Source organism: Mesoplodon densirostris, chromosome 10 (assembly GCF_025265405.1).
Source record: "Mesoplodon densirostris isolate mMesDen1 chromosome 10, mMesDen1 primary haplotype, whole genome shotgun sequence".
Taxonomy (NCBI): Eukaryota; Metazoa; Chordata; class Mammalia; order Artiodactyla; family Ziphiidae; genus Mesoplodon; species Mesoplodon densirostris.
The window spans coordinates 23,815,204-23,828,143 of NC_082670.1; the positions used below are offsets into that span (position 1 = coordinate 23,815,204).

General features: G+C 46.1%; 1 protein-coding gene and 1 non-coding gene across 2 annotated transcripts; one reads left to right on the forward strand and one right to left on the reverse strand.

Moving 5' to 3' along the window:
* Positions 1-2,873: 2,873 nt before the first annotated feature.
* On the reverse strand, positions 2,874-4,640 carry LOC132497241 (eukaryotic translation initiation factor 2 subunit 3-like; the record flags this gene model as incomplete). The annotated part of the gene is made up of 1 exon (XM_060110307.1): positions 2,874-4,640. A coding segment is annotated over one exon (1,431 nt), but the record flags the coding sequence as incomplete, so codon positions are not given.
* Positions 4,641-12,340: 7,700 nt separating this feature from the next.
* On the forward strand, positions 12,341-12,529 carry LOC132498060 (U2 spliceosomal RNA). Its single transcript, XR_009533682.1, has one exon. It is a non-coding gene; the product is annotated as a U2 spliceosomal RNA (small nuclear RNA).
* Positions 12,530-12,940: the final 411 nt, after the last annotated feature.

Consider the following 12,940-nt stretch of genomic DNA (forward strand, 5'->3'; position numbering starts at 1 on the left):
TAAAATATGATAAGTGACTTCTGGTGAGTCGCTTAACATTTCTGGAGCTGTGTTTCCTTACTTATAAACAGCTACAACCGTTCATTCATTTACCCATTCATTCATTCTACACATATTTACTAAATGCCAGCTCTGGGACAAGCATCGACTTCAGCACTGAGGCTACAGTAGTGAACAGGTGTCCTACCTTTGTGGGGTTTTTGTTCTAGTGACTGCAGGATGTCTGATGATTTTTGCCACAAATGAGTTCCTCATTTTTTGACCATAGATGAGTTACAGACTGAAAACAGACACCAGAAAAGAAAAAGTCAGAAAACCTGGGTTCCAATCTAGTTCTGCCCCTTTATAGAGTGTGTAATCTCTCTCAGCCTTAGTTTATCCATTAATTAAGTGGGGCTATTATTGTCTGTCCTGCCTAGATCACTGTTAAATCAAGAAAAGGCTATATTTTTTCTCATAGCACAGTCCTTCAAACTACATGTAATGACAGTCAAAACAGCAGTGCAGCTGTGGAAACAGTGTCCATGGCAACCAATGGTCCGGTCATTCTTTCCTGTCCCTGGGTCAAGAAAGTTCTAGAGTTTCTCTTGTCATTTTCAGGTGTTAAGCAGTATTGTTGTTTTATATACATAAATGTCTAATCCAGAATAATTTGTCACCTTCAGGTGTTAAGCAGTATCACTTTATATATATATGTATATATATTTATATATACATATATATTTTGTATACATAATAGATATGTATTATATTTGCATATATTGTGTATATATTATATATTTGTATATATATTACAATTTGTATATATACATTTGTATATTTATGTGTATATATATACAAATACTATATATAAATGTTTTATATATATAAATGTTTTATGTATATATATATATATATATATATATATATATATACAAATGCTATATATATATAAAAATGCTATATATATAAATGTTTTATATATATAAATGCTAAAGGAATATCCCAAGAGGCACCTATCTGGGACAATAAGGGATCAACAGGTCCAGATTGAAACAGGAGTTTGGGGCCAAGGCCTCAGGAATAAAGAGAATTACTTCACCTGGCTACAGAAGTCTATGTCCAAGAAAATGATAAAATTGATTAATTGTCATGCATTTGAATGGAGAGGAAAACTACACTGTTGAAGGAGAATTTGGTGACAGATTAGTGATAAATTTATATACAAGCCATTAAAGGAACACCAAATATATCTACATTGTTCTGGCTGTCATTCCATAAGGCTCAGCTGAGAACTTGCTCCTTCAGCCTTTCTAAAGATTTCAAAAGCTCCTAACAGCCTTTGTAAAATCCCTTCCTGTTTAATAAACCTAGAATAATCTCTAGGTCCTTCACTCAACCCTGACTGATACAACTTGTTATTAAAAATAGGAAGAAAGGTTCCTGGGCCTCCCTGGTGGCGCAAGTGGTTGGGAGTCCGCCTGCCGATGCAGGGGATACGGGTTCGTGCCCCGGTCTGGGAGGATCCCGTGTGCCGCGGAGCGGCTGGGCCCGTGAGCCATGGCCGCTGGGCCTGCGCGTCCGGAGCCTGCGCGTCCGGAGCCTGTGCTCCGCAACGGGGGAGGCCACGACAGTGAGAGGCCCGCATACCGCAAAAAAAAAAAAAAAAAAAAGGAAGAAAAAAGCCAACTGAGTATTGAAATGTTTGCATCTAGCGAAAGAGAACTAAAGATTGGGAAAGTGGTAATAAGGACCACAGCTTTTTGTTGTAAGTCTTGTAGGAACTTCTGCCTTTTAAAATTATATACAAATTATATACATGTATAAATTTGGTAAAAATTTAAAATAGTCAAATGAGCAAAAACACATTTGGGAAATAATATACAGTAAGACATATACTGGGTTTAAAAAATAAGCTCCACCATCCATGCAGACTGTGTTGTTTCTTTAAAAGTCGTGTCTGAAACATTCCCACATCTTGGAAAATTTACAAATGTATGATAAGGACACCTCTCCTAAATGTATATGCCTCTCAGTTTTTCCTGCCAACTATTACAGATTGTCTTCATTTATCCCTTTCCCCTGGTATCCTGAGATTGGTATCCTTACACTTTTTTGTAAATGCAGCACCTCGCATTTCTAGCAGATATCAAATAAATTTCAGGGCCCTATATTCTCCACCTTTCCATCTGCTGCTCTCCTCTACACCCTGCAGAAACCCAAGGCTTCCTTAGCCTCGTGCCAATGAAGCAGCTGTGGTCACAAATAAGCTTGTGCCCGTAGGGACCAAGGAGATTCAATGTATTTTCAATCCCCTCAATCTTGGTTTGTGCCCAAGAGAAGGCAGCTGCTCTTGAGCTTTCAGACTCTCAAGTGACTCAACTCTCCAATTCCCAGGGTTCTGCACATACCCTCCTTGATGTCATCTTCCAGACCATGCCAGATGTTGGGCAAGTCTTCAAAGATGACATAATCAAGATCCTAAATCCCAAAATCCTCCATCAGTCACCTACGAGCTCCAATGGCCCTGCTGGGGTCCTGAGGGAGATAAGTGTGAAAGATACTCCAGGCAAAATCACTCTTTAAGGCTGGTCCATGGGAATTACTCAGAGCCCCCTCCTGCTGGTGAGGGACACTTCACCCCTCTTTTGAAGGCCCAAGAGTGAAGGACTCATGTGACAGGGCATGGTGAGGTGGGCTTCTACACAAACGTGCCTCTTGTCTAGGCAAAGAGTCATTGCGATTAGACATGTTCACTAATCCAGCTTACTAAGGTCGGAAGCCACAACAGAGTTGGAGCCAAACCTCAGGAATAAAGAGAGTCCCTTTTCCTGGAATGTCCTCAATTTCTCATTAAGGACATTTTTTTTTTTTTTAATAAGAAGAAAACTTTTATTTCAAACAGATTCAGTTGCATGTGTGCTACAGCAAAGGCTGGTTGTAGCAGTTTCCTTTCAAACCTGCACTGATGTATAAATTAGACATTACTTGGGAATGATTAATTTCTGGTAAAATGTAGATTCAATCCAACATTATGCCAATTTTTACATTTACTGTAGACCCTATTTTAGTACTAGAAGTTAAATTTTCATAACCAAAAAATGAAAATAACCTTACAGCTACTCCTAAGGTAATGAACTGTGAAATTAACTCCTCACTATTGCTTTGTAAATATACCCCTAGGTTGTTAAGAGAAATTCCGACTTCCTCCAAATCTGTTATTTAATTCTTCAGTCATCATCTACTGTTGGCTTGATGGTCACTCCTCTTCTTATTTGACCCCAACCAATTAAACGCCAGTGTTTCTCAACTCTTCGGCTAAGTGCAATTTTTTCTCCTACTTCTGTGCACACAGGATTAGTCAAAACGATTTTGCCCAAATCAGCCTTGACTGCACTAACTCTTCCTCCTGTCGACAGGGATCCTATGTTCACCATAAGCACTTCATTCTTAGACAGCTTTTGCACTTTTGCTGCTTTCTTGTCTCCTTCAGTGCGTACACCTAGAAGCCGTCTAAGCAAGAAATAGGAAATTTCCAGTTCTGTGAAGATCTCAGGTAAAGCTCCAACTGCACCAAGTACCTGCCCCACCATTCTGTCAGCCCGACACAAAGTGGGGTCAATTTTTGTTCCAACTCCAATAAGACCTCCTGGAGCAGCATACTGAAGATCATTATGCTCTGCGAAAAGTGATACAATTTTGGAAAAGATGGGTTTACACATGAGCTTTCCTTCACTATCTTTGGAAACAATACCAGGTCTGACTTCTATCTCCTGGCCCACCTTTAATACTCCTTTTAGAATACTGCCACCAGCTACACCCCCCTTAAGGTCATCAACTTCACAGCCAGGTTTGTTGACATCAAAGGATCTAATAACAATAAGTCGGGGTTCTGAAGTAAAGTCTCTTGGAGGTACTGGAATTTTCTTTACTATGTACTCACAGACAACTTCAATATTGTATTTTAGCTGAGCAGAAATTGGAATAATAGGAGCTCCTTCTGCTACTGTACCTTGTACAAATGCAAGAATCTGTTCATACTGTTCTTTAGCCTGGCTTTCTTTTACCAAATCCATTTTATTTTGTAGAATCAAAATATGCTTCAGTTTCATGATTTCTATAGCAGCCAGGTGTTCAGAAGTCTGGGGCTGAGGACAAGACTCATTACCAGCTATCAACAGAAGAGCTGCATCCATCACTGCGGCACCATTCAGCATAGTAGCCATCAAAATATCGTGGCCAGGACAGTCAACAAAGGAAACATGTCTGACTAATTTGAAGTTCCCTTTGGTCCCTGGAATGTCTGTAGGAAACTCATCGGGTGTACTACTTCCACAGGATCTATAACATTCTGGCCGAGGACAACTTGGGTCGTCAAGTTTATAAATCTTAGCATTAGCATAGCCAAGTTTGATTGTAATGTTTCTTTCTAGTTCATTTTTGAACCTGACAGTGTGAACTCCAGAAATAGCTTTTACAACCGTAGACTTCCCATGAGCTACATGACCAATTGTACCTATATTAATTGTGGCCTGTCTGCTGATAACTTCATGTGAAAGTGGCGTCAACTTGGTAACATCCAAAGTGTTGAGATCTTGCCGAGAAAGGTGCGGCTGCCCTAAAGTCACACCAGCCTCACCCCCCCTCCATCTTGCCGGGAGAGAAGGACATTTTTTAATGTCCCTCCTCTTCCTCCTCCTTTTCTTCCCCTCCTCCTCCTTCTTTTCATTTTGCAATAAGTCTAGACTCACCAAAAAAATTACCAAAATAGTTCAGAGATGTCCCACGCAACCTTCAGCCATCTTACCCCAATGAAAGCATCTCACGTACTGTAGTACGTTGCCAAAACCAGGAATCAATGCACTTTTTTTCCTCAGGTAGATTTGGTACTTGAAACTCCAGAAATCTCTTTCCATCATGACTAACAAAACAGGTTTATAGTTTTCAAAGTGCTGCCCTTTGAAGAGGAAGTGCTTTGAGTCCAATCCAAGCCAATGCTTGAGGCACAAGACTCTGCAGTTTTCTGGTCTAGTCTGCTTGTGAAGAGCTGAGAATCGCCGGAGCATCAGAAAAATGGAAATGCTCCTGCAGACTGTCACCAGAGAGAGCGGAACTGATGGATGTTAGAAGATAATCCAGGGATGGGTCCTCAGCAGGGAGGAGAGCTAGAGGGCCAATGCAGGTGGTTATTGGAGAAGTTATCTGGATTGTTTTTAATGAGAGACATTTCTCACCTCAATGGGTTTCCTAATGAGTTTAGGTGGTGGAAAACATCATTAAAACAGAAGAAACATCAGTATATTCCAGGCCCTGAGAGTAATCCACCTACTTTTCCTGGATGAAGTCCCTTCTGAAGAGATACACTATTCTCTTTTAAGAAGATGGGTGCAGAAGCCCAGGAATTCAACCCGGGGACTTCCCTGGTGGTCCACTGGTTAAGACTCCAGGAGGGGCGTTAGCCTAAGGGGCCCCGGCGGAGAAGCCCCCAAGGCAGCGAGCTGAGAGGAGGCTCCGTTTTCTCCTCCGTCATCCTCATCACGGCCTCACATCACAGCCTCAGCGATAGGCCCTCTAGAAGCTGCCACACAAAAGATAAAATCCCCAGGTCCTGGGCCAGCACAGCTAAAACCCTAAACCGCTAAGGGTGAGAGTGGAAGGAAAGAAAAGGAGACTAAGGAGAGCAAGCGAGAAGGAAGAAGGCGCAGCGGCGAGGAAGGAGAAGCAAGTTGCAAAGGAACGGAGCAGGGCCGGTCAGTGAAACACTTCACCACAGGCCAGGAGGCGGCACCTCCCGGGGAGAAACAGCGCCACCCAGCGGTCCAGCTCCGCGCGGCTTGCCAGGGCTCCTCCTTGTCCTACCGTTTCTAGCCGGCGCTGCCCTTTCTGTGCTCCCGGCTACCGCCGCTGGTGAGTGGCGTTCATTAAGGTCCTCAGCCGGGAGCCTGGGGCGGTTTCAGGGTCCGGGTGGGATTCGGTGAGCGTCGCGGGGACCGTCTCACTTGCAGTGCAGCGGGGTAGGGAGTGGGGGCGGGGGAGTGGGAGGAGTGCGGGGCGGGGCGAGATCGGGGAGGGGCCGGGAGCGGCTCGCGGCCTGTGGCCACCACAGCACGTTCCCGCTTTTCAGTCTCTTTCCAACTCCCACCCTCTGCTCCCGCTGCTGCACCCGCCCTCCCTGCTTTCCTCTTCCTCACACAACCCCGTCCTCTGACTGCCCTGGGTGGGAAGGCTGCCCCCAAGCCCGGGTTGCTCCTGTCAGGGGCGATCAAGGGCTCTTGGAGGTCAGACGCTCAGGCGGCCACTTCCCACCGGTGTGTGGGGCGCCCTCTTAGGCCCCTGAGCGCTGTCCTCTCCTCCTGTTCTCAGCTCTGCCATCTTCCCGTTTCTGACCTCGGGAATCAGGGAGCTTCCAGGCAGGCAGCGCTCAAGGGCCTCAATCCTTGGAGTTGGGGGTCTCTTTCTAGTGACCGGAGCTCTAGGAAGGGCCCAAGGGCCCTAAACCACACTTCCTACTGCTGTGGGCACCGTGGCCGATCCTGACTTTCACTGAGGGAAGCGACAAAAAATGTTTTCACATATTCAGATATAGGGAAGTCATTCTGGCTTATACATGAACTAAGTTGAATTTTGCGCTAAGTAAATTGCCTCTTTGTGGCCTGTCAGACATACATTGTACATCTGCTTTAATTATTAAAGGAAAGGGCACATTGACCAGAAGTAAAGAATCTGCATGTTAAAAATAAAGACTAAATGCCCCTCTTCCTGGGACTCCAACGCTGGTTCACCTATGATGATAAGACTCGCTTCCCAGGTGCCAAGGCCATACTGTATGTGCTGTACGTGTACGTGCTGGTCTGTTTTTTTTTTTTTTTTAAACCTTGGAGAAATGTAGCCCTGACTTGTTTAATGTTCTTTGTCCTGACAAGTTATAAAACTGTGCTGAAGGGGAATTCCCTGGAGGTCCAGTGGTTAGGACTCAGCACTTTCGCTGCCGTTGGCCGGAATTCAATCTCTGGTCCGGGAACTAAGATTCTGGTGCGAGGCAGCCAAAAAACTAACCCCCCCCACCCCAAAAAAAAGAAAAAACCACAACTGTGCTGAAAACCCTGCTTTTCCAGAGCAGTTTCTCAGAGTTATCTGGGAAGCTGGCTTCCCGGCTAGTCCTTAATTTGGCTCAAATAAAACTCTCTATTCTTTTTTTTTTTTTTTACTATATTTTATTTTTTTAATTTTTGAATTTTATTTTATTTATTTTTTTATACAGCAGGTTCTTATTAGTCACCCATTTTATACACATCAGTGTATACATGTCAGTCCCAATCTCCCAATTCATCACACCCTCTACTCTTATTATAGATTGTTTATTCATTATTTTCACTGAGAGAAGTTAGGGTCTGACAGTTTTGGAGCCAAGGGATTCTTCCTGTGATTTCTGTGGTCTCCACTCCCCCACCACCACCAATGTTAATTCTTATTTTCTGCTGTGCCCGTGTTCCCACCCCTGATTCTCTCCTTGCCTCCTTCCCTGCCATCTCTTGTGCCCCCTCAGGATTTGCCCTCACCCACCCTGCTGTTCCCTCCTCTCTGTGGTTCTCTGATCCCTTCCTAGGGCGTCCTCACCCTCATCCTCTCGTCCCTCATGGATCTTTACCTGCAAGGATCAGTCACCTGTATGGCTCCTACCTTCCCCCAGCTTTCACTAACCTTACATTTCTGGGGTTGACTTTTGCCCACACTCAACTTTTGCCCAGTATGAATTCCCTACATCCCCACTAGTTTCATCACCAGGGGGAGCTGTGGTGATGGGCCTTGAGCTCCCCTTTGACCTCCTTACCAGGGACCTGCCCAGGGTCTCCTTGGGTTCCCAGCAGCAGTCCAGGGCTGTGCACACAAGTTGGCATCCCATCCAGTGTCAAGTTTGAAGTCTGAATTGTTACCCAAAATACACGCAGACATGGACGTTTTTCTCCCCATTAAATGACTAAAGATTTTGGCCTCAGGGAGGATCAGATCTCAAGTCCATAACAGCTGATTCCTCAGTCCAGGGTGGACCCCACAAACATACTGGGTGTCCTCAGCCTCCTGGGGTGGGACCTTGAACCCCAAGTCCCTGTCACTTCTTCCGGCTGCTGACAGGGATATAGGCTCTTCCTCCAAGGAATCAACTCTGGAACCTCCACCCCTAAAATGGGGTGGAAAAGGGGGCAGAGGAGGAGGGAATCCCCAAGGTAACAGCCTATGAAGAAGTGAGAAGTGAGGAGAGGGAGGAAACAGTGACATTAGGGGAGGGAGGCCAACAGGAGTGGAGGGGGAGGAACGCGAGAGGAGAGGGGCAGGGCGGGTCACTCAGTGGACACGTGTGTGGGGAGGGTGGGGCCTGTGTGGGGAGAGGCACAGGGGCTTCTGGCCCGGGCGCTGGTAGAGGCTCTGTTTTTCACCTGGATGATAAGTACACAGGTGTCAGCTCTATATTTTGCTGGTAAACTATGCTTATGTTTTAGGTGTTTTCCTGTCCTTACAGGTATGGTATAACTCAGATACACCTGGAAGAAAGAGAAAAGAGAAAAGGAGAGAGGGGAGGGGGTTAAAGGAATTCCTCTCTTCCAGAGAAATAACCTCACCCCCAGTCCTCACTCCACCCCACACAGACATGGTGCTGGGGGCCAGCAGGGAGACTCAAGGAAGGGAGAGTCCATCCCAGCTCACAGCCCGGGGCTGCCTGGACATCGTCTCCCTGTGAGCTAAGACGGCGGGGACCACTGTGCCAAAAAGACTGGCTAAAGACCTTTGGAAAAAGACCTGCCCAGCTGGTGGCCATGGAGGTGGAGAGCAGAGGACAGGACGTGGACTGGAGCCTGGAGACCACAGTGGGACAAGGAGATCAGCCTTGAGTCTGGGCCCGGGGGTCCTCCTAACATTTCCCTGAGACACGAAAATGACCTCCCCGCTTCCCAGACCTACAGGACCCAGGTATCCCAACACTGTACCCAAGAACACCAAGCATGGCCCATCCTGTCCAGGCATCAAATCCGCCACCGTTTGAAGTCTCAAGGGTCCTCTCTGCTCCTCCCCAGTCCCGAGGGCCCAGGACAGCCCAGTGTCCTGCCTCTTCTTCCCCTTCGTGGACCTAATAATAGACAGGGACCTGCTGTCTGGATCCCTCCAGCCACTTCCAAACCTGAAATTAAAGGCCCTGTGGTCCTGGACTCAGATCTCATTTGTGGCCCTGATGTTGACCCAGGACTTCGGGGTCAGGGTTCAGGGGAGGCTCCCCAGGGCCCCACAGTCTGCAGCTGAGCCAGGCTTCCAGCTGAACAGAATCAGTGGATTCTGGACATAAAACTGGGACCTAGAGGAGACACATCAGCCACACGGAGGAGTGAAAAGCTGCCTTTTTCTCTCCCCGCTTCCATCCACAACCAGTAAACATCCATGACACACCACAGGTGACTCTGCCCAATACACCAGGACTCCGGAGAATCCCACACAGTGTGCATGGAAAGGTGGGTGGACTGCGACACAGAGACGAGGCTGAACCGAGGGAAGAGCAGAGATGGAGGTAAGAGATATAAACCTAGACATGGCTAAGGTTACAGCTTATACAGGTAATTGGCCTGAAAAAGGAGCCAATACAGGGCTTCCCTGGTGGCGCAGTGGTTGAGACTCCGCCTGCCAATCCCGGGGACATGGGCTTGAGCCCTGGTCCGGGAGGATCCCACGTGTTACGGAGCAACTAAGCCACCCGTGTGCCACAACTACTGAGCCTGCACTCTAGAGCCCACGTGCCACAACTACTGAAGCCCATGTGCTTAGAGCCCGTGCTCCGCAACGGGAGAGGCCACTGCAGTGAGAAGCCCGTGCACCGCAACGAGGAGTAGTCCCCGCTCGCCACAACTAGAGAAAAGCCCGCGGGCAGCGACGAAGACCCAAAGTAGCCAAAAATAAATAAATTAATTAAATAAATAAATAAATAAAAACAAGAAACATTCACATTGTTGTGCAGCCATCACCACCATCCATCACCATAACACTTTACATCTTGTAAATCTGAAATTCTATACCTTTTAAACAATACCTCCCCGTTCTCCCCTCTCCCCAGCTCGAGCTGACCTTAGGATGGGCTGCAGGAGGCAAGGCCTGTGGGTAAGAGGCCAATTAGGAGATGGCTGTAACCACCAAGGCCAGAGGCCATGAGGATCCCCATGTGAGAAAGAAGGGCACAAACAGGAAACAAACTTAATAATTAAACAAAAGCTCCTCCCTGTGCATGAAACACTCACTGTGCCAGGCCGCGTGAAGGCATCTGAGGATTCATTTCCTCTGCGGGTGACTTGCCCAGCTGGAGTCAGCAGCCAACAAATCTGAAGCTCTTTTTTGCACCCATTTCTCACATTATTGAAGCTCCTCCATTATCAAAATCTCCCCCTTAGCTCATCTACACTCACTCCTTTCAATGCCTTCTCCACTCTGAAAAATCACTTTAAAAGGTAAATATGTTTCTCCCCTGCTTCAACCTCTGAATTCTCATGGTTCTTCAGATATGGATAAAACCCCCAAACCCCAAATCTCTAAGAGGACCTACAAGGCCCCACAGGATCTGCTCCAGCGCCTCCCCTCCTCACACAGCTGTTCCTTCTTCTTTTTTTTTGGCCGCTCCGCATGTGGGATCTTAGTTTCCCAACCAGGAACCAAACCCACACCCCATGCACTGGAAGCGCAGAGTCCCAACCACTGGACCACCAGGGAAGTCCTACACAGCTGCTCCTTCTGCCTGGAAGGTGCCTGCCCTGCCACCATCCTCCAAGCCCCTTCACACACACACACACACACACACACACACACACACACACACAAGGCTGCCCTGCTCTATAGCATATCACTGTTTTGAATTCAGTATTCTTCGTGTAAACATGTGATGTGTTTTTCACCTCTGTTAGCCTGTAAGGTCCAGGAGGAAGGGACCATGTGAGTCGTGTTCCCTACTGTAGCCCCAGTGTCTGGACATAGTAAGTGTGCAATGTTAACAGCTAAATGAGTGAACAGTGTAACCTGCTCTCAAGAAAGTTATCTTAGAGTCCATTGCACTGAGTTGCAGATGACTGGTAACAACTCGGGTGATCCTGGAGAGAAGACTGGAGAGGTGGCAGGTGAAGGAGGTTTATGTTAAAGGGTTTGCATAGTTGCCAGGGCTGCCGTACACAGCATCACAAACTGGGTGTCTTAAACAACAGAAACCTGTTGTCTCGCAGTTCTGGAGCTAGAAATCTGAACCCAAGGTGTCAGCAGAGTTGATTCCTTCTGAAGATCCTGACAATCTATCTATTCCATGCCTCTCTCCTCGCTTCCGGTAGCCTCAGGCATTCCTTGGCTTGTAGGTGACATTATCCTTATGTCTTTACATTGTCTTCCCTCTGTGTGTGTCTGTGTCCAAATTTCCTCCTCTTTATATGGACACCAGTCCTATTGGATTAAGCCCCACCCTAATGATCTCATGTTAACGTGATTACCTCTGTAAAGTCCCTATTTCCAAATAAGATGACATGGGGAGGGGGAAGGGTAAGCTGTGACAAAGTGAGAGAGTGGCATGGACATATATACACTACCAAACGTGAAATAGATAGCTAGTGGGAAGCAGCCGCATAGCACAGGGAGATCAGCTCGGTGCTTTGTGGCCACCTGGATGGGTGGGATAGGGAGGGTGGGAGGGAGACACAAGAGGGAAGAGATATGGGAACATATGTATATGTATAACTGATTCACTTTGTTATAAAGCAGAAACTAACACACCATTGTAAAGCAATTATACTCCAATAAAGATGTAAAAAAAAAAAAAAAAAAAAAAAGATGACATTCATAGGTACCCAGAGTCAGGACTTCAACATAGGGGGACACAATTCAACCCATAACAGGGTTGAATATGGTCCCACCCTGAATGACTATAACTCGAACAGACCTAGCCAGGTGCAGAAATCACTGAGCACTTCATCCTGTCCCAATCTAATGACTTCAGAATCTCTACAGTGAACTGACTCTGGGTCCTAACCTCACTTTACCTGTGGGTCCTAACCTCACCTCAACCCTCCAACCTTGCCCACACCTACATTGGTCTCCACCTGTGCCTCTGCTTTGTTCTCACACACAACCTGGTCCAGGATGTGTTCCTCTCCTTCAGTCTCTTGGTGACATTAAAAGTCTTCATGATTGATGACCCACATAGTCTCATGACTGTAGGATACAATACACAGATCACGTTAAATTAGCAAACTCCATGTAAATTATCTATCTTAAAAGTGGTCAACAGAGGAAGTAGCATTGTTACCACCAACCTTCATGTGGACCCTCAATACCTCGCCTTTGGTTTCAAATACTATTCTTCACCTAAAGAAACTAGAACACTGCATCTGTTCTTATCAGTTTAATATCTGATACATCCTCTATCCAAGGACAATATATTACATGGATTTTTGGAGCTAGGAGATGGAATAAGAGCTTGCTCCGTTCACTCCGTGCATTGACTTGGTATTGCAGTACTTCCAGAAACAGTGCACCAGAAAAGAAAAGAAAAAAAACTAGAACCCATATAATGCAAGACTTAGATGTTAGCTGATTCCATGTCTCAGGGAAGAAAAGACTTAGGACAGGACTTGAATGTTCTGTTGTTGCCAGAAAGCCAGGATACCTTCAAGAATGTCAAGGAAAATGCTATAAAGGACAAAGGAGCCAACTTAAAGAATCTCCATTGTTCAACCCGAGACAACTGAGCATGAGAAGGAAGAAGACAAGGAGGAGGAATGATAATTATGGTTTACTGAAGTCAATTGTGGCTGTAGAGGCTATGAGATCATTATGATACTCAAAAGATAAAGGTTCATACAAAGTGCACAAAAGATGTCTGTAACAGAAGAGAAAGGATGTGGTTGTTAAAAAATGGATTTTAATCAAAAGGGAATTGTTCATTTTGTCT